The sequence below is a fragment of the Ambystoma mexicanum genome, chromosome 2p (assembly GCF_040938575.1).
Source record: "Ambystoma mexicanum isolate Mex_15411 chromosome 2p, UKY_AmexF1_1, whole genome shotgun sequence".
Lineage (NCBI taxonomy): Eukaryota > Metazoa > Chordata > Amphibia > Caudata > Ambystomatidae > Ambystoma > Ambystoma mexicanum.
The window spans coordinates 918,277,441-918,299,166 of record NC_090923.1 but is presented as its reverse complement, the minus strand read 5'-3'; the positions used below and the strand labels follow the sequence as shown (position 1 = coordinate 918,299,166).

General features: G+C 49.6%; 1 protein-coding gene across 1 annotated transcript in view; it reads right to left on the bottom strand.

The window, feature by feature from the left end:
• The window catches only part of LOC138566906 (cytochrome P450 2H2-like), a 370,699-nt gene that overhangs the window by 310,909 nt on the left and 38,064 nt on the right, over positions 1-21,726 (bottom strand). The window contains exon 2 of the mRNA XM_069644634.1: positions 13,895-14,057. Coding sequence (XP_069500735.1) covers positions 13,895-14,057 — 163 coding nt within the window. The remainder of the gene's footprint in view (positions 1-13,894; positions 14,058-21,726) is intronic.

The following is a 21,726-nucleotide window of genomic DNA, read 5'->3' as shown; positions in this document are numbered from 1 at the left end:
AAGCATACAACAAGCACCACAGCATAACTTACTACAGATAAAAAGCAGACCTCAAGATGACTTGGTGCTGATCAGATTCTTCATCATTCATAATGAACGTAATCATCATACATTTCAAATGATTGTATGAGACAAAGACAATGGACCTTATTACACATGTGCCGGTCTGGAAACAACAGTGCGGTAGTTCCGTACCGGCACCTTTTTCCAGACCGGTACAGTATGAGTCAGGATGCCGGTATCATGGGCACGTAAGTGACCTGCCGCATCCGTCAAAAGTGTTGCCGGTATCTGCGGAGTGCCGCTGCAGCCATGCCTGTGATACCGGCATGGCGTAATGAAGTGTACATTACGAGCATCAAGGACACACAATTACTGGCATGTACATGTTGCTATGAAAGTGAAATCGATGCCGGAAACACCGGCATTGTGGACCAGGTGTTAATTAGACTCATGTGTGTAGAAACATGCCACAGGTGCAAATAATCAGCACAGGTGCTACAAAGGAGCAGTGCTGCAGCAGAAAAGGACCACTCCCACACCCCTTACAACACCACAATGCTAGCAGTAGCAGTACTGGAGATTGAGGCCATGCCTGCAGGACTATTATTTTTAGAGTCAGAGGATGCAGCGGAGGCGTATGAGGAGAAGGAGGGCCATCATGGCCCAGAAAAACCCCATTGCCCAGCATGTTGCACCACTCCGACATCCATCAATCCCTCCTTTAAGGGCCACTCCATTAAACATGAGCGAAATGCAGATCCACACCGTATACCGGCTAGACCTGGACACCATCATCAATATAGTGGACCTGATCCGTGACGACATGGTCAACCTGATAAATATATGCACAGCCACCCCCGCCCCCCTTTCTCAAGGTAGTGTCCCGGCTACACTTCCTTGCCACAGGCACATACCAGCACATAGTGGGAGAGCTGCATGGGATATTGCAACCCTGTTTTTCACGTGTCCTGTTCAAGGTCACTGATGCACTCCTGCGGCACGTACAAGACCACATCAGTCTACTCAGAACAGCAGACCAGGTAAACCTCACGAAAATAGCCTTCCATGCCCTTGCAGGCATTCCGAACATCATTGGTGCCTTAGGCTGCACAAATGTGGAGCTGGTTGCCAGGCATGCAGAACAGAAAACTATATCATTCGCTGAACATGCAGGTGGTGTGTGATGCCCGCCTCATCATCACCCATTGCTGTGCCAGATTTCCCAGTTCCACCCATGACTCCATGGTGCTGTGCAACTCCGCGCTTCCTCGGTACATGGCACCCCACGGTGGACAGCGTACCTGGCTGCTGGGTGAGTCCAACTACTAGGCCATGAGCACTTTTGAATTGGGGGGCATGAAACAGCATAGTGTATCTGACTGCTGGGTGAGTCCAACTACTAGGCCATGAGCACTTTTGAATTGCGGGGGGAATGAAACATCATAGTGTACCTGACTTCTGGGTGAGTCCAACTACTGGGACATGAGCGCTTTTGAATTGGGGAGGTAAGGGGGGGCATGAAACAGCATAGTGTACCTGACTGCTGGGTGAGTCCAACTACTAGGCCATGAGCACTTTTGAATTGGGGGTGGGGGGGGAAGAAACGGCATGGAGTACCTGACTGCTGGGTGATTCCAACTACTAGGCCATGAGCACTTTTGAATTGGGGGCCATGTCTATCACACATCACCCGTGGCTGTGCACATAGATTACTTAATTTCATCTCACATACCACTTACCTGTGCTCCTTAAATGAGAAAAACACCATGAAAAGGAGCATGTGCAGGATATGGAGTGGAAAGTGGAATGGTTGCCATGATTAAGAATCTCAGGAGTCAAGTCCATAGCACTAGACGTACATTCAATAACTATAAGGGGACAAGTATGTAGTTTAGGTTGTGCGTGCATAAAACATGTGACTGAAGCTGTTACACAGTCATAGCATGCCTGAGTTCAAGCCGTTGACAAGCGTGCCTGCAACTTAGATATCTAACCAGTGCATTTATGGCAGAATCCAATCTGAGCAAACATGAACAAGAAAACTACATTTATCATAATGCACCACAACAGATTTGAAACATGTAGCAATAACACATTTTAGCTGACACACACCACTTGATGGACAGACAGAGAACAACACAGCACACACCCACATAGCAGTGACAGCCAACACACCAAATGTCCATGTCCCCTGCCTCATCGAATCACACAATCACACATGCTACTCATGTGAAATGCAAAAGTGCGCTCACACATGGACATGTTGTTCAATTTTCCTTCATAACACAAGAATGATAAATGCATCTTTTCATATTCTGTCTTTGGTATAACAAAGGTCGGAGGTCATGGTCAATGTGAATGGCCCAAGTGAATGGCGCTGCATACCACACCACCCACATGCATTTTTACATAGTGCATAACAGGTACCTGCAACAGGACATACGTTAGCTGAAATGAATACTGCATGTGCATGTGTGTCCACTGAAATTATCACTATATAGCCTATGCTAGTTACCCCCTGTCACCATGGTTGATGACACCCGTGAGGCAACCACACAACTTCAACGAACAGGCATACAATCGTGCACATGTTCATACTCGGGGGCACAATTGAACAGACATTTGGCCTGTTGAAGGCAAGGTTCCGCTGCCTGAGCAGATCAGGGGGGAGCACTGATGTACAGTCCAGAAAACGTAAGATAGTGTTCGCTTGTGCCATGTTGCACAACATGTGCATCAGATGCAATGTGGCCCTGCCCCCCGACATGGACATGCATGCACCTGAGGCGGAGGATGACAGTGATGATGATCATGAAATTGGCCAGCGCCGTGATGGAATGGATAGACGAGTTGCACGGGAATAACTTATACAGCCCTACCTTTAATCACCTGTCTGACATGTGGCACAGGCCATCTTGCACACTGGGCACTGCACATAAATACATTCTATCACACAGAATAATGATTGTCCAGTCATGATTTCAATTTGCCACACAAACTATATTTTTTGATTACAAACTATGTACAAATCTGAATTTGGTATACTAGTGAAACTGTGCACCCCAGCTATCCCCACAATCCCACCCCCTCCCCAACAGTCCCACCCCACAACCACTCCCCAACTATCCCCACACCCCAACCCCCTCCCCAACAGTCCCTCCCCACACCCACTTCCTAACTATCCCCACACCCCCACCCCCTCCCCAACAGTCCCTCCCCACACCCACTCTCCAACTATCCCCACCCTTTCACCCCCTCCCCAACTGTCCCTCCCCACACCCACTCCCCAACTGTCCCCACACCCCCACCCCCTCCCAAACAGTCCCTCTCCACACCCACTCCACAACTATCCCCACAGCCCCACCCCCTCCTCAACTGTCCCTCCACCCACCCCCTCCTCAACTGTCCCTCCACCCACCCACTCCCCGACTGTCCCCAAACCCCCACCCCCTCCCAAACAGTCCCTCCCCAAAGCCACTCCACAACTATCCCCACACCCCCACCCCCTCCTCAACTGTCGCTCCCCACACCCCCTCACCAAACTGTTTATGTGCATATCATGTCCTGTATAACTGTGTACATTAGCAGAGTACTCAGACAGGGCACCCATGTATACATGCCCTATTTCCGGTCCCTTTTATGTTCCAGGGTGCGGCTTTGTGCAGACCGAAACAGCCGCACCGAGCGACGCCTTGGGCTGCTCTGTAAAGAACTCCCTGGTGCGGTACTAGTGGAGGGAGCCGGTGGTATAGACAGGTGCCTTTGGTCAAGGAAGGCCTGGAAGCTCAACTTCTTCAACCCTATCCAATAGGGTCATAGTAACCCATATATAGTCGATGCAGGTCTATGCACATGCTTGTAAAAGGTATATCCCTTAACCTCTCTGTGCAGTGTTGTCCATGCGTCATTCAGGGCTAATTGGTCAATTTTCTGCTTTAGAGCTTTTTGTGGTAGTGGCCTGCCCATGGTATCCCATTGCGCTTCTATCTCTCTGCGCGGGTTCCATGCCAAATGGAAATCCTCCAACAATATGAGGCAAATGTTTCTAACCTAGCGGGCACCAATTTTAGAAAACCGTCTTGACCTTTGTTGCGGGCATACACTGTTGCTAATGTGAGACTGTGATTTCCCAGCTGGATCATAGCAAATAGATATCTACCTGCCTAATTCCCTTGTGCGACATTGTAGGTTTGGTATGTTTTGCCATGCAATGAATACGCCTGCCATTTTCCCTGTTGCATTGGCCTGGAATAAATAGGGATAATGTTGCAGCATAATTATATGCTTGTCTTGTTTTTGAATATGCGTTTCATGCCATGTTATTATATCTGGCTTTTCTTTTTGTCGTTTTTACAGGGGAGTTTACCCCCTGATATTATACGTTATCCGCTTGAATGTATTTATTTATTTTCTTCCACCAGTTCTGCCTGAAGCACCCCTACCCTTTTTTGCTCTCATATCCCCGACCCTGCTATCATTATCCTGACCATTCTCCATCTTCCCTTGCCCGGTTTTGTGCCTTTCCGTTGTTGATTCTCTGGATCCGTCCCTCCCACCTTCCCGTTTCCGGGGCCCTAACTTCCCCAACAAGAACTTCCCCCAACTATCCAATAAGCAAACTCCCTGGCACGAGTCAAAGTTGCTATGGAGCCTCCTATTCCCAGAGATGAACTGTAGGGATTTCCTAAAATCCAACTTCAGATTCCAAGTGTCTCGCGAAGGGTCTTGATGTCCTCATCTCGGCTACCTTTCTTCTGTTGTGCGCTGTTCCCTTATGTCCTCCTTTGTTGTCACTGATGCTTACCTGGGTCTGAGCCATTTGCAACTGATCTTCCAGCCTTTCCCCCATCTTTGGGACTCCCTCGCTGGGTCGGTCCACCCCTCTGTAATTTTGCCACCAACGGCCATTCCCAGGGCCTCCTTCAGGTGGAATGTAGTCCTCAACATTGCCCTTATTCCCTGCATCTTCTTTGCTCAATTGTAGTAGTATCTGAACCCCCTCAACACATGTCGTAATTCAGTGTTGAGTGTTGTTTACCCTCCCAAGTTATATTTCATTTGCTTATGTGAGAGAGCTCTTGTCGGCGGGCCAATTGCTCATCATTTTTGTAAAGTCAATTGGGCCAAATACTGGTACAGCTGCATTTCCGCCCCATTATGTTTCATGGGGCCAGATGCACGTGCCACCCTCAGAATTTGTTCTTTCTTAGTGTAGGATGGTATTGCTGCTAGGACATCTCTAGCTCTTTCTCCTGGCTCACATCTTTGTGGCCCTCTCGATGTATCTGATCAATCTGCACCTCTGTAAAGCTCACCTGATTCTCGCAGAGGCGCCGGTCTTGACTGGGCGACTACCGTATCTCCAAAGGTGATGTGTAGCACCCGGTTGGCTCTTGGGCTGGACCTCTGTGCACTGTATGCCTGACGTGTAGAGTAAGATGTCTGCAGATAGAAAATATGGGGTTAATGAACTGGGGTTATTGGGGTGTCCCTATCTCTTTCCTCTTCTCCTCTCCTGTAGACCCCCAAAGGTTAACGCTCTCACCTTAGGTAAGTGAATGCCGAGCTCTCCATCTGCCTCGGGGCAGGGTGCTGTAACCAGTTTCTTCACTGGATAGGTAGCGCAGGCCTCTTGACTTCAGAGGACTGCTGTCCGTCGTTTACTGCATGAACGGTAAGTTTCGAGTCATTCAAATGTCTTTAAAGTCTTTAGTAATGATGTCTCTTGTTTTGCAGGGTTCCGGCGATGGCGGATGACGGGCTGAAGTGAGTTGAAGATGGAGCCCGTGTGATGAATAGAAGCGCCTGGAAGCACGTAAGTAAGCGCTTGTTGCCTGCTTCACGATGCGCTCTAACTGTCTTTTTATTTTGCAGGTACGAGTTCGGAGCGGCTGCAGGGTGCCGGAATACCCACTGGATTAGATGTGGAAAGGAGTAATGGCACGTGAGTATTAAAGTTCCCCAATGTCTTTAAACGCACCTTGTTTTGTCTTTCAGATGCGGGATGCAGCGCCGAAGGCCTCCGGAGCGTGCAAAGAGTTGGTAAGCTTTTGTCTTTCAGATGCCGGAATGCAGTGTGAAGACCTCCGGAGCGCACAAAGAGTAGGTAAGCCTTTGCCTTTCAGATGCCGGAATGCTAACCTGTTCTTTCTTGTCTTTATAGGTGTTGCTGAAGACTGGATTCAGGATGGTAAGCCTTTTTCCTTAGGCCCAGGACCGGATGCAGAAGACACGATGAGCGTTCTGCTGCAGAGGTTGCAGAATAACGCAAAGCAAGATTCATCCACCGGGTGTGGTTTAAATAGCCTCCTGTAGTGCTTCTGTGTCTCCTTCCACAGCCACGCCTAGGTAAGAAAAGAGTTCCTGCTTTCCAGAAGAGTTCCAGTGTTCTGAATCTAGGGAGTGGCTCCAGCCCCACCCAACAGGAAAAGTAGTTCCAAACAGAAGGGGATCAGAGGCTCAACTGGCAGGCAAGTAAGCAGCATGGTCTGCTGCAGGTAAGTCCACCCAAGCATTATGAGCCCGGCGCTTCCAAAAGGTCCCAATTGGGACTGGTTGGCAATCGGAACCTGGGTTATGGATCTGCTTCCAAGGGAGTTGGGAAAACCCTGACCTTTTGGAAGCAGAGATCATGACAACCTCCTCTTCTGTCTGTTCCCCCAACAGATCCCAAATAGATGTTGTGTCGTTTCCTTCAGGTCCTTATCTACAATATCCTCTGGCGTGTTCTTAATGTTGGATATCCTTGAGCAGTTCTCCAGTTCTTTGCACTATATTTCCAGGTTTTGAGAGATCCACGAGAGATGTTCCAGAACCCTGTCATTCTTTCTCGTATCTTCTACCATTTCTTGCAATATCGGTTCTTTCTTCAAGTTTTCTCATATTGCCCTTTAGTTCCTGCATCGATTGCATCAATTCTAATTTTAGTAGAATTAATTGCATCTAGAAGGACTCTGTTAATGTCTCTTGGAAGTCATTAAAGTATTGCTTTAAATCCTCTCTACTCATTGCCATGTTGTGGGTTTGCTGAGACCTTGGTCCCGTCTCCCCTGCTTCCTCTGGTTTTGCGTGAGTTTCTGGCAATAGGCCTCTCTTCCAGCACCTTTTTAGGCTTCCTTCTTGAGCTCTACAGGGGGATTTTGACTAAGCAGACGTGTCCTAGCTCCTGTCCCTTGGCATAAGGTGTCTCTCGGTGAACGCCGGTGGCTGGTTTAAGAAAATGCTAGAAGCCCGTGAACCAGAGTGTTCCGCTGTGCACCTTGTCCCTGCAGTTGATACCTTACCATTTATTTATATATTTTGTTTTATTTATTACATTTGTAAAGCACAAGAAAACCCCAAGGTGCTGTGAGTATACAGCATGGTTACAGATCCGTAAAAGTTAGGTATGCTTGGTTACAGATACGTACAAGCTAGGCATGTACATGGGGTTCCATGTCCAATCAGTTCAGTTAAAAAGAAATGTTATGTGTTTTTTTCTGAGGTGGGGTGGGAGGGTGTTCCAAAGTGCGGTGGCTTGGGCGGGGAAGCTGGATCCTCGTGCTCTGGTTCTTCTGAACTTAGGTGTGTGCAGGAGGTGGGCATAGGCAGTTCTGGTGGTGGTTTGGAGATACCTTCTGAAAGGTATTGGGGAGCAGTGTTAGTGATGCAGCGGTGGGTCAAGGTAAGAATTTTGAAGGAGATACGATCCTTCACTCGTAACCAATGGGCGTCTCTCCTGTCTTGAGAGATGTGGAGAAAGTTGCAGTAATCCAACTGGGAACAGATGGTAGCTCGGGCGATATTGATGCAATTGCTAGTGGAGAAGTACGGGCGGCAGCCCTTGATGAGTTTGGTGGTATATACTGATGAGGTGGCGATGGAATTCAAATGCTTGGTGAGTGAGAGAGCAGAGTCCAAGTGGATGCCCAGAGTTTTAATTAGTGGGTTGGTCGGGATGGTGTTATTGTCAATGGTGAAGGGGGACTATTCGGGTTATAGGTTGGCTAGGTAGGTTGGGTTGCCTTCAACAGGGAGCTGCGTTTTATCATCATTCAGGCAAAGCCCATCTATCACCATCCAGGATTGGACAGATTCATAGATGCAATACATTTTGGCGGTGTCATGGTGAGGGATGCCGGAGAGGGGGATGAGGATATGGGTGTCGTCGGCATAGTTGGTATATTTGATTTGGCAGGAGTCAAGGAGGTCAAAGAGGGGCTTGGTAAAGACATTGTAGAGGGTGGGGGAGAGGCATTATCCTTGGGGGACCCCACAGGTGATGGCAGTGGAGGTGGAGTAGTGATTGCCTATGAAGACACATGAGGTGCGGTCGGACAAAAAAGATTAGATCCGTTGGCAGGCTTCTGGGTTGAATAGGGCAGCTGTGGAGAAGGGATTGAAGAGTATGGTATGGTCAACCAAGTCAAAGGCTGCAGATAGGTCTAGTAGCATGAGGAGAGAGAGGTTGCCAAAGTCCCAGGCATCATCTAGTTGATTTGATAGGTTCAGGAGGGCGGACTCAGTGCTGCGACCAGGGCGGAACCGGGGTTGGCAGGGGCTGAGGAGGTGGTGTTTTTCTAGGTGATCTGGCATCTGGTTATGGGCAGCGCAGTCTATTATTTTCAGGAGGAATGGGACAGAGGTGACAGGCGGGGTCCATGGAGGGTTTCTTCTGAAGGGGATGATCCAGGCTTCTTTGATGGAGGATGGGATATAGCAGGAGTCAAATGATGTGTTGATGCTGGCAGTGATGAGAGGGATCAGGGGCTCAGAGCATTCTTTGATGAGGGGAGCTGGGCAAATGTCCGCTTTGCATATGGAGAGCTTGAGGCTGTTGATGAGCGATACAACCTCTTGGGTGGTGACGTGGCTGAATTTGAAGGGGGAGGTGTTGCGCAGGTGTATAGGTGTGGGGTGAAGGGGCCGAGGCGGAGGCGTTGATGTAGGCGCGTTTGTGCTGGAATTTGGTTTGAAGGAGGAAGATTTTGTCAGAGAAAGCTTACTGCCTGCTATTGTACCGGGCATCATCTTTGGAGTCACAAGAGTCTGATTTCACGTTAGAATTTCTGGAGGAATAGGCGGATGCTTTGGCGAGGTGGATCGCATTTTTATGGGCTTTCGCATTGGAGGAAAATCTGGTCTTGTTCTCAATAGAGGGGCATGTGAGCCAGGCACGTTTTTGTGGGAGCGGAGGGTGTGGAGCTCAGGGGTGTACCAGGTTTTGGTAGGAGAGGAGGGCTTGGGGGAACATTTCTTTAAGGGTGCAAGGGTGTCCACAGCTGTGATCAGGGTGGTGTTGTACAAGGTGACAAGTTTGTCCATGTCGTTGCCAGTGGTGGAGGTGTGGTGGGGCTTGAGGAGGGGTGGGATGTGGTCGCTGGTGAGGTTGCGGGTGCAGCAGAAGTAAGTGGGTGGGGGCTGGAGGGAGACTTGCAGGGGGCAGGTTGGCTGGTGGGGATGGAGAAGACGATGAGGTGGTGGCCTGACGAGGCACATGGGGTGTTGGAGATGATGAGATGATGGCAGTTATGTTCGAGCAGCCAGTCCAGGGTGCGACCGAGGTGGTGTGTGGGGTCGAGGATCGTTTGGGTGAAGTTAAGGGAGTCCATACTGGAGGAGAGAGATGTTGCCTCTTTGTCCGATGGGTCCCCATAACTTAGGTTGAAGTCGCCTAGGGTGAGGGATTTGATATGGGGTTTAAGATTGTGCAGGAGGAGGTGGCAGAGGTCCTCCTCAGAGGAGGTACGGCGTGGTAAGCAGGTGGATCAGGTGGATGTTGACAGTGCTGGTGGCAAACAGGGAGAGCTTGACCGAAAGGTATTGGCAGTTTGTGATGGGTAGTGTAGCGGTGTCACGGTTGTGCAGAGTGTCTTTGACGATAAGTACGACGCCACCACCTTTTTTGGAGACACAGTAATGTCACGGCAAAAGATGCCAAAGCTGGGGGATGGCGATGGAAAGGGAGGTGCCTGCGGTGCCATGGAGCCAGGTTTCAGTGATGGCTAGGATGCTGAGGTTGTGGGATATAATGACGTTGTGGATGTCAATGGCATGTGCAATGGCAGAGCGCACATTGATGAGAGCACAGGAGTTGGGGTGGTCGTTGGGGGGAGAAGGAGTGGGTGCTGGCGTGGGTGGCTGGGGGCCAGTGCAGGGTCAGGAATTGCGCAATGATGGCATAGGTGGCTGGGGGCCAGTGCGGAGTCAAGCGCATAGGTTGCGTGATGCTGATGTGGGTGGCTGGGAGACAGTGTGGAGTCGTGAGCGTAGGCGGGCGTTGCACAATGCTGGCATAGGAGAGTCAAACTCATGGGCCGTGCGATGCTGGCTTGGGTGGCTGGGGCCAGCGTAGAGTTGTGCGCAGGGTGGATAGGGCGAACATTGCGGCAAGCTGGAGGGACAACACCGCGCCTTTGTCCTTCGCAGGCTTTGCCACAGAGGGTTCGGTGGGTCAGTGCTAAAGACAGGAAGGCATCAAGCGTTGAGGCGTAAGGGTGTGTGGCATAGTTGTAGCGCGAGTCAATCAGGCAGCGTAACCTGCGTAACCTGCAGCGCACAACACAGCACCCTTGGCCTTCGCAGGCTTTGCCACAGAGGGTTCGGTGGGTCAGTGCTAAAGACAGGAAGGCATCAAGCGTTGAGGCATACGGGTGTGTGGCATAGTCGTAGCAAGCGTAGATCGGGCAGAATAATGCGTAAACCTGTGCGTCACCACACTGCGCCCTTGGCGTTCGTGGGCTTAGCCACAGAGGGTTCAGTAGGCTGGTTTAAAAGGCAGGAAGGCGTGAAGCATTGAGGCATAAGCTTGCGTGGCGTAGTCATAGCGAGCATCGATCGGGCAGCATAACCTGCGGACCTACAGCACACAACACCGTGCCCTTGGCCTTTGCAGGCTTTTTGCCACAGAGGGTTCTGTAGGCTAGTTTTAAAGGCAAGAAGGCATCAAGTGTTGAGGCACAAGGGTGCATGGCATAGTCGTAGCGAGCGTCGATCGGGCAGCGTAACCTGCAGACCTGCGTTGCACAACACTGCGCCCTTGGCCTTTGCAGGCTTCGCCACAGAGGGTTCAGTAGGCCGGTTTTAAAGGCAGGAAGGCATCAAGCATCGAGGCGTAAGGGTGCATGGAGTAGTTGTAGCGAGTGTCGATCGGGCAGCGTAACCTGCGGCCCACAACACTGAGCACTTGGCCATCGCTGGCTTTTGGCGGAGTGAAACCAGGGTAGCCACATGGGAGTCTTGACCTCCACAGGATTTGGGCATTCTATGTCTCCCTCGGTATACTTCCTGAGTTAGGTGTTGGAGTGGCAGCATCTCAGTTCATGGGGTGCCCGGCTGCCCTAACGTTCCCTCTGGCATCCAGTCACCCCCATACCTTAGTGACTGTGCTCCGCTTCAGGGCTGGTATACTCAGACGGGGCCATGCCTTGTTTCAGCCTGCCTGGGAGGGACATGTGTGCACCCCTCTGCACTTGCTTTCCTCCGGGTCTGGCCTCTGGATGGGCACGGGCCGGAAAACCTGTATCTCCGCTCCACTGGGATAGCAGATGGTCTTTCCTCCCACCGCCCGCATTAGGGGCCATTGATCAAAATGTTGGGAGATGTTCGGATTTGTGCTGGGGGATGTATAGTGACCGGTCACCTGTCCTGGCAAATTGTCTCTGGGTCCTCTCAAGGCAAGGCCTCGTGTGCCGGAACTTAAAGTTCTCTGCACCCCCCCACTGACTTAGGTATCCCATCGTGTGCCGAGGCACTCTGTATCTGAAGCGAGCGATCTGCTGGTGCTGCCCCCGCTCTTCCCCAGACACTTTAATCTCAATCAGTCTTTAAGCCACGGTGTGTGCCTTCATGGCTTCGCCGATCCGCTTTTGTTCACGTCTGCACTCTCTAATCAGCTCAGTCTACTGTGAGAAACCTGAAGGTGTCTCACTTACTAGTCCCCAGGTATCTGTCATCCTGGTGGCCAGGACATGGCCATCGCTAATGGATCCAGTGGGCCAGTACAGGAGGATCACCTGGATGGGGGGGGGGTCCTTGGGGAGTGGAAGTGGGACACAATGGGTGAGAGGCAGTATACCCCTTCTTATAACACCTTTCCCCCATTCTACCCCCGTAGGATACTCAAACACTCTAACCCCCACCCACTTTTCTGACACAAACACTTTTGCACAACACGAAAGATGACAGACAAACACCAGAGTGGTTTACCTGACATGTCCCACCACAAGAGTCAGGCAAAGTCAGGCAATTGAACAGAATCACACACACCTGACAGCCCTTTCCTTTCCCCACAGGGATAAAAAGTGGAGCACAAGAGCACAATACGAGCAAGGCAGACTTCATGACGAGAGAGCTAACTCAGCACAGCAGTTCAAGAGGAGGAGAAAGATGGCGCGAATCAAGAGGGTGACAGGGAGAGAAGCAACATTGCCCCTAGAATACAGCGACCACGAACAATAGCCAGTGTGTTGCAGCAGATGTCAATGCTACACGGGGCCCTGCTCCGCTGATAACCAAGCTGGGGAGAGACACTTGCCACTACTGTGGTACTGACCTTGACTCCAGAGACAAGCAAAGCCAAGCGGTTCATCACAGCCGGTGAATCGAGGGGAGACCCAATAAGAAACCGAAGAAAGCACAAATATTTGTTAATAAGAGAGGGGAAAACCAGCTACAGAGGAGGCAGGCACCACATGGGTGCTCCCTCTGGAAACTACGGGAGACTACCCTATTGTTGAAACTACTGTTACCAGAAGGCCTTGAGAAAGGTCAGAAAGGGCTCAAAGTGGTCATACAGGGGTATAGTAAAATCCTCTGTACAGTCGAAAGACTTTGACCGACAGATGATTGTAACGCTAAAGGAAGTGAATCCTACATTATAAGAACTGTTCAAGAAACTGTGTGATTGACAAAGTTGGCAAAAGTGAATCCGATGGAGGGATGACGATAAAGAAGGGACAAAGCCAAAAGTCCCAACTAGGCGTTTTCCAACCCGCATATACAGTTTAATAAACACCCTTGAACTGTGATAACTTGTGTCTGTCTTTACTGTTGCCACCATGAGTTCCTTACACTACTCACAGTATGCGTTACACGGATCGCCAGCCCCTCCAACACTGCAACCCGGCCTCTTTCTGGTCATTCTCCCCAGGTCTTGCTCAGTCGTCTCAGCTATGTTTGGATGCATGGGGGGATTTTACACCGAACGCTGTCTGTTCCCTTTAATCTCGCCATCAGCTGCTAGACTTTCGGGTGTGGCACAGCACCGGCATCTTGTGTTTCCTTATTGTAACTGGCGCCTTGTGGACAGAGCTTACACGCTCACATCTTCACCCATTCGGGCACCACTTTGGAATCCCCAAATTTGCTTTCTAAAACTGGAAGGCACTATTTCCTACACTGGATTTTCAGGTCAAGCTAGGGGGATGGATTGGCTCTCTATTGGGTCAACCTTATACAAAGGGTTTGTGACTCCCTTGTTGCTACGGGGGACTGCAGAGGGGCTGGGGATACAAGTGCTCCTGTACTGCCCTCTTCCTTGGTGCAGGGACCTAGATGGGGTGGTCTGGGGATCCCCCATACACCTCACCCGGGTCTAGCATTCAGTAGCTCTGGACATCCCCCATGCTCCCTGGCCACCTCACTGTTGGTTCTCAGGTTTCGGTTGGGTACTTTGTCACACACTCTATCGCCATCTTTAACTGAAACATTATCAAATTGCTAACTATTTTGTACAGCACTCACTTGTGGGACTGCTGTGATCTCTACAATGGCTGCTTGTGTATTTGTTTCTGAACCAAATTAACATGTCTTTCAAATAAATACAAATATAATGCAGATTCCTCTTCTGGTGCAAAAAAGGTAGCATAGACACAGTCAACTTTGGGGGCAATTAGAATAGTGAGTTGCTTACCTTGTCCTTTTACGGTTCGTTTTGTAATTGGGATTTCGGTTCTACCAGTGAAATGGTCTCCATGATCTATCAGGGCTTCCTTCACAGCCTGGAAACCACACAGCATCACCACCTTCTGAGAACCGAGGTACAAGGTGTACACAGGACCATAGGTATCTTGCAACTGCAGGAGAGAGAAGGAGAGAAGTAGTTATCTATACCATGTGTTACAGTCAATCAATCTCTCTCTCATCACCACCGCACCCCGGGTGCCATCTTCTGTTCAGGTGGCATGCCCATTGCTGTGGGGACACTGCCCTGTTCAATGCCACACCAGTGGAACGCTCCTCTTCCCAGCCCGCCCCCTTTGAAATCTGTCGTAAGATGGAGGGGCGGCCTGCTGGAACTTCACTCACGCTGCCCCACCATGGCAGCCTGGAGCTTCTCTTCACCCGGGCTGCCACAACGAGGCAACCCAGGACTCAAAGCGTCCCACTCTTCAACCAGACTGCTTATCTTCACTGCTGTGCCCTCCAGGGCAGAGCAGGCTTCCTGCTCTTCACCCCCGAGACATCTGACAGTGCAGCCTAGGGAGGACTTTCAGAAAGGGCCCACCGTGCCAGCCAAGAGGCAGGCTGACTGAAGGCACAGCCGGGCTGCCTGGTTTGGGCAGCCCCCCTCACGAGGCTTGGACTGGGCAGTCCATATATGGCCAGAGCAGCCCGATGCATGCTAGACCCTTTGATATGCATCAGCCCATCCGGTCTAGCCCACAGACGGGCTGACATGCACCACGGTCCCGTGGTAGCCTTAACTTCTTTGTGCCCTGGAGGGGGGTGCTCAAGGAAGCAGCCCCCTAAAGGAGTATGTTTCTTTTTGTTTTCTCACCGCTCTGTTTTCCTTTCTTCTCCCCTTCTCCTGTAGCATCTTTCCCCTTTCCAACTGTTTTCTAACTGTCTTCTTTTTTCAAAGCCCCTTTGGATTCTGTTTGCCCCTGTGCAGCACATTCCTGGGCAGGAGAGCTCTCCCTCTTTGTTCTTTCCTTCTCTTTTTCCCTTTAACATTCCATCTGGCTGGATGGACTACTCCAAAATTAACATATGCACCCACAAACATTAAATAAAGCACTTGTATTAAACTATTGTGTCTGCGTCTTTATTCCTAGGTTCTCCCTTTAGGGAAAAGCATGAAGTCCTTTCTAGCCAGACCCTTTATGGGCCACAGGCTAGATTTCTCTTTTGAGGTGTTCTCCTTTCCCTTCTTTCACAGGCACAATGGTGTCTTCCTTCTTATATCTCTCCCACTGGCCTTTACTTCCCCATCCTTCCCCTCTGTGGCCTCTATTTTCCTTGTCTACCTCCTACTAGACTTCTTTGTAGGTTGGACACCCTCTTTCTCGGTCTCCCTGGCGCTGCTAGTCTACCTTGTCCTAAGTCATCAGCCCCTTCAATCTTGCAATTTCAATCTCCACCCTTTGGTCTCTCTCTCTCTCTCTCTCCCCACTGCTCCTTCTATACTGGTGGTCTTGCTTTTCTATCTTCTGGGGGTCTAAGCTGCCTTCTGCCTCTGTTTTTTTCTTCTTTCATTTTTCCTGTCTTGTCAGACTAAATTCACGCCTTGCACCCCTCCCCACTACTTCCTTCCATTCTATCGATCCCCCTTTTACTTTGCTACTTTTCGGGGTCTCCTTATCACTTTCGTTTCCCCTCTCAACACTTCATTTTCCCTTCCATTCTAGCTTTGTCCTGGAGGACACAATCTTCATGGTTCTTCTCCCTCTTCGCTTCTCCATCTCCTTCTGTTGCATTTTTTGGGGTCGCCTCTGTATTAGATCTTCCTTTCCTCCACTGTTTCTACTGTTCTACAGGTCTTCATTGTCTGGTTCAGTGGGCCTTTTTCACTTTCTCCTCCAAACCTTCTGCTCCCTGTGACATCCCTGTTCTTCTCTTCCCTGGCAGTCCTACCCTCTCTTCTGAAATCCCGCTCATTTTATCTGGCCTGCTCCATCTAATGTGTTCCCCATCAGGACCTTGGAGCCCAGGCACAATTGCATGGCCTTTTCTGGTCAACCGTGATGTTCAGCTTCTCATGCATTCTCTGAAGCCCTGCTTAACAGTCTCTATGCCTACCCTGCATTCCAAATAAGAAGATGCAATATACAAGAGGGCAGGTAAAGCACCACGGCCACCCTTCATGACTGATGTAATCTCCAAGTAACAGTGCGACCACCACCTCAACCTCATACCCCCTCATCCCAGCAATAGCCCTTGCCACAACCCACCAAACCCCCAAGCATAGGCAATGCCTACACAGAGCAGCAAAGTGGCATCCCCAGGGGCCAAGAATGCCTAGGTCCATCACCCCACCCAGGCATCCTTACATCCCCGAACCAGTTATGCAAGGGGGGTCCGAGCCATAAGACCACGTCTTTCCCCAGCCACTGACCCCCGTCCTCATCGCTGAACTTCCAATGGTTCCCACCACTGCTTTCCCTAGTTGGTATGTGACCTCATCAGAGAATCCAGTGAGATGTGCTACTTGGAGGCAGTAGATGGGGGATTTCCAAAAGACCAGCCACTTATCCCAGACATCACACCACTACATTGGTTCACCATTAAGATCGCCTAACTAGTAGAGGGAGTGATGTCACAATCAAACCCCTACCCGTGGAACCTCAGTGTACACCCATGCACGGAGAATGGTCATCTTTGAAAAACAGGGAAAGATTCTCTCTTAAGAAATGTGAATCTGTGCATTGCATGAACTGAAGAAACCAACAGCAATGGAGGTGACCAACAGGGAAATCCCCTTCTGAGGGGAACACGCACCCAGGGAAAAGCCACCTAGAACAAAAAAGAGGGAAGTAAAGCGATGAGGAGAATTACAGTTCCCAAGCAGTTGAGAGAGACTGGCAGCTTGAGAAGAGATCATATAGGCTACAAGTCAGCAGCAGGGAACAGTGGGTCCATCGGCAGAGCATGATACCAGAGGGGGAAGCTGTGCTGGGCACAGAGAGACCAGAGACACTCAGAGCAGAGCCAGGTAAGGCGCAGGCATGCAGGACACTTTTACCTAACTTAAATACAGCCGCCCAATATTTGTAAAGGTTCGACCCACCAAATGGCAAACACCTGAGCCAATTAGCGATAATGAGGAGGGCTATGGGAACAAGACTCCAAACCTGAGTGTGGTGTTGAGGAGCGAGAAAGTAAAAGTGAAGAGTACATTCTATAGAGGACAGTGGAAAGCCAGAAGACAGCAAGTGGGATGCTATATTGCCTGAGACTGGATTTGATAGAGATGAAAATAGAGTTTGCTGAGAGCTATACCTCAGATGCTTGGAGAGGCCAAACCAGACTACAACGCAGGCACTAGAAGAGAGCAGACTGGAGAGAGATCCGACTAGCGAACCTACAAGCGTGCTGTGCACTAAATCCCTGACACTGAGTGAGGAATTGCTTTTAGCCCATGAGGGTGACCAGTGCTTAGTGGGTGAGAATATCTAAGCAGGATATGGAGCCTAACCAAATAAGCAATAAGGGTGCTAACCCCCTACGACTGGGAATGTTTTAGTTAAAGAATACTGGGGGAACATATGTATCCCATACTTCGGCCTTTGAAACAATTTAATTTGATACCTCCTAACACCTGTATGTTAAATTACTGGCGTTACACCAACGAGTCCTGATATTGTATTGTATTGTACTCGAAATTTATATAGCACTATTTCCCTATTTGTATGGCCTCAATGCGCTTTGTGGTTGGAACGTCCTCGGGGACCGAAGTCCATGTATGGGAACATTCTATGAGTTTACTTTAAGATGCGTGTGTGCATTGCATTCTGCCGGGTTAGGACTTAGGGGGACCGGCTGGGCCCCCAGGAAGCACCCCAAAGGTCAGGCATGTGGGCGATGCTGTCAGTGGTTTAAGATAGTGTGCTAATGCAGGAGACTCGATGTGTTCCCAGCTAGACTTTGCGTAGGGTGTATTCTAGTGGCATAGGTGTTGAGGCATGTTAGGGGTCTCAGTGTGGACAGCTATGCGAGCTGCTAGACCGGATCTGACATAGCCGTAGCTGCATTCTAAAATGCATGGATGGAGAGCGGTGCCTGCACGTGGGTCCATAGTGGTGATGCGTTTTATGCATACCTTGGACTCGGATGGATTTTATTTTCGGTTTCGTTTTATTAGGTCCATCAGGTGGTAGATTGGCTGTTCAAGTGCATTTTATGGTGGTAAGTATCTTCATAGGTATGTAACGGTGACAAATTTTATTTTAACGTAAATGTACAATCTATTAACATTCCACACTAATGCCTAATCCCTCAGATGTCTCAAAACACTCACAAAAATACATCTAGGTTCATACATCAAATTTAATTTCCCTGCACACAGATGTACGTTTTCCTCTCATACTTTTGGATTATTGCCATTTTGAACCGTTCTTCCAGCATCAGCTTCTGCCTAGTGTACCACAAATGTAAATCTATATGTTGGCAACTGTCAATGCCCTGGACAGCCACTGCACTTGATGAACAAGAATCACTGCTTTACCCTGGATGAGAAATAGAATACTTATCATCATACTTTGCAATATCCTGCACACTGACACTCAAACACAAAAACAAAACAAACACATAACTCTACAAGAGCAGAAATCTAAACCTGCCACAAACTGCACAGAATCTACAATCCCACTCTAAAACAAACGCGCTACAGACAACCAAACCACCCCATACACACTTATACACAAAACATCAGCAAACCCTTGCCAACCCTCACCCCAAAAAACAATCACACAGTGACCGTTTTATCCAAACTGAAGCTACCAACAGCACATTAAAGCTTGCGCTCTCCCTCTCAATCCCACTAACGAATCCACCAGAGTGCCTGGAGACCATGAAAATGGCAGCAGAGCATGGTATAAATCACAATAACATAACAAAATATGACATAACATACTCACCTGATCACAGACTTCAGTCAGATACTCTAGAACAGCTTCAAAACATGATCTGACCCTTAGTTCTGCAGTTTACAAAGTTCTGCATATGCTGCAATTCTCGTAGTCAAAATCCTAGCCCTTCTGTTGCTGACTATGCATTAAAGGTAAATCCATCTAACTTCCATATATAACTGTTGTCCTCCCCAGTGCCGCAGACTACGTCCTCTAGCCCCATACCACTTTGCTAGTATAGCGTTAATGAGTTTCTATTTTGCTGAAGATCTATATGGAGTACATCCAGTTACTCAACACACTACTTTAGCTTCCCTGATTCCCACTGACAGTATACAATTCTATGACAAGACTGGAGGCGAGCATTATGCTTGAACTTCTTTTATTACTACTCCTCAGCAGTTTCAACAAACAATAACTGCAAAATGTCCAAAGTGACTTTTCCTTCTTTTAAACTACAACTCCCATCATCTCTGTAGTCCATTGGGGTCATTACGACCCAGGCGGTAAAGGGCATAATGGGAGTGGGGAAGGCGCTAATTATGGCACCGTAAATTACAGTGCCGTAATTAGCACCAAGGCGGTTTAGCGCCATGGATTTTAACGCCTGCTAAAAGCAGCCGTTAAAATTGGAATCAGGCGTTAAGGGTTAACGACGGCGTTAACCCTTAACGCCTGAGTTGTAATGAGGCCCCATATCTCTCCATGCTCAGCTATGACCACATCCTGTCCTTGAGCTGCTCCTCTTCTTTTACTGCTCTTCAAGCAGTTAAGTACTAATTCTCTATTCTCCTTCAATTTTGTCTTAATAAGAGTTGTATAGCAGATACAATCTTAGTAGTAACATATAGCATGCATGGCAAGTATAGATAGACCAGAACTACTGAGTTTTAGCACATACCTGAGCTAAAGAGAGCTTTCAGATCTGTTTATTGAGCATAGTTCGCACGTATCATTATCAGAAAATTCCGACGCGTGGTTCTCATAGCACAATAGCGTTCCGCTCTACTGCAGGACGCCCGCTGCGCCCCCCGGCCCTGTGCTGCATGACCAGCAATTCAGGGGTTTTTTCGGGGTGCCCGCGGAGCATTTTGAGCCCTCAGGCGGGAGAAGGGATGTAGGAGACTCTGGCCCCCATCTTTGGGGGTGGAGCCAAAGCAGGCTCGAAGCTTCCGCGTTGCATTTACACTGCAACGCGGAGCGAGGAAGCTGAGCTCAGTGCCCGCTCCCGCTACAGAAATAGCTCGGAACGGAGCGGCACAAGTGAAAGTGTAATCGATCGCAGCATAAAATGCTGCAGGAAAGCATAGCAGCGCGAGTTTCTCTTAATGGAGCGCTTACAAAAGAGAGGAGAGTCTCTATAAGCATAGAAGGCCCAGCTAAGGCCCATTTGATATTGACTAGCCCATAACAGGCTCTAGAAAAATAAAAAAGTCTGGTGCAGCCACATGCTAATATAAATCTTTTTTTTTTAAAGAAGATACTCTAGAAAGAGGAAATAAAATGCTTACAAGAGACTCCAGTTGTGAGTAGCCTCTAAACTTATCATTGATAGCATCTGACTAAGAAGCTCAGACACCTGTTTCAGGTACACAGGCACATAGCAACCTCCCATGATGTCAGAATTCGAGCGGAGCATTTATTAGACCTGGCTGCCAGCTTCAAAGAGGTGCTTGGTAATTCCTTAGTCGATTCTGTGGCTCAAGGGGTGACACTCCTGCAGGAAAGGCTGGAGACCCTCAAAGCAATGCTCAACCAGCCAAAAGATAGCACGAAGAGGACAGAGCGCACGCCCTCTGAACCCTCAGAGTCAGGGGGCCTCATTACACGGACGGCGGTAACCATGGCGCTACTAGCGCCATGGTTGCCGCCGGTATTTTACCGAGTCCACCATGGTGAATGGCCCTATTCCAAGGTGTGTGGGGGGCGGTAATTCCCCATTCACCATGACACTTCCCCATTCCCATTTTTGCCCCCATAGGGCTCAATGGGGAAGGCGGTAATTACGGTACCACAAATTGCAGTACCGTAATTACCTCCAAGGTCCCTTTGTGGGTCCCGTCCTTAACGGCTGGTAAAATCAGCCGTTAAGGTAGGGTCCCACAAAGGGACCTCATAGTAAGGCGGTAAGGGCTTACCGGCACTGGTACCCTTACCGGTACCGGTAAACCCTTACCGTCATCTGTGTAATGAGGCCCCTCTAAGGGGAGTACTCAGGCCCGGAAGAATCCTCTCATGACCCCCAGGACCCAGTGGATGGGGCGAAAGAAAAGGCCTCGGAGGAGGAAGCATATTTGCAGCGTCAGGCGGTGCCAAGCCTCACAACCCCCTCCCCAGGGGAAGAATTTGAAGGGGGAGATGACCTAGGCTCGGAAAGGGAGCCAGCAGGAGATGACCTATCCTCCCACGAAGGGGAAGAGAAAGAAGTAGAGGAGGAGGTCAAACCCAGCGGGGGGAAAGAGAGCCCGCAAGGAGAAACACATAGAGGAGGACCAAGAGGATATGTTCGACCCAGATAGCATACGAAACCCAAGGTCCTCGGAGTGGCAGCCATCGCCCAGAGTGGCGCAATAAATGACCATAAGGCTGAGGAAAGCCCTAGATAAAGAAGTCAGGCAACGCCTACGAGCGGAATGCCCCAGACCAGACCTGCCAGGGAAAGTAGCAGAGACCTCTGAATTAGACCCCAAGATGCTAACTTTTGTATCCAAGACAAGCAAAGATCCCCGGAAAGGCATCGACAGATCCTGGAAGAGTTGCCAGGAGAAGGTACTAGACCTGGCGGATCCGCTAGCGAAGATTATGGACCTAGCGGAAAGGGCGAGAGACACGGGAGAAGAGGTAGATCCCGACGCCCTAGCAGGCTGGGCACAGAGAGCCATCTGCTTATTGGGAA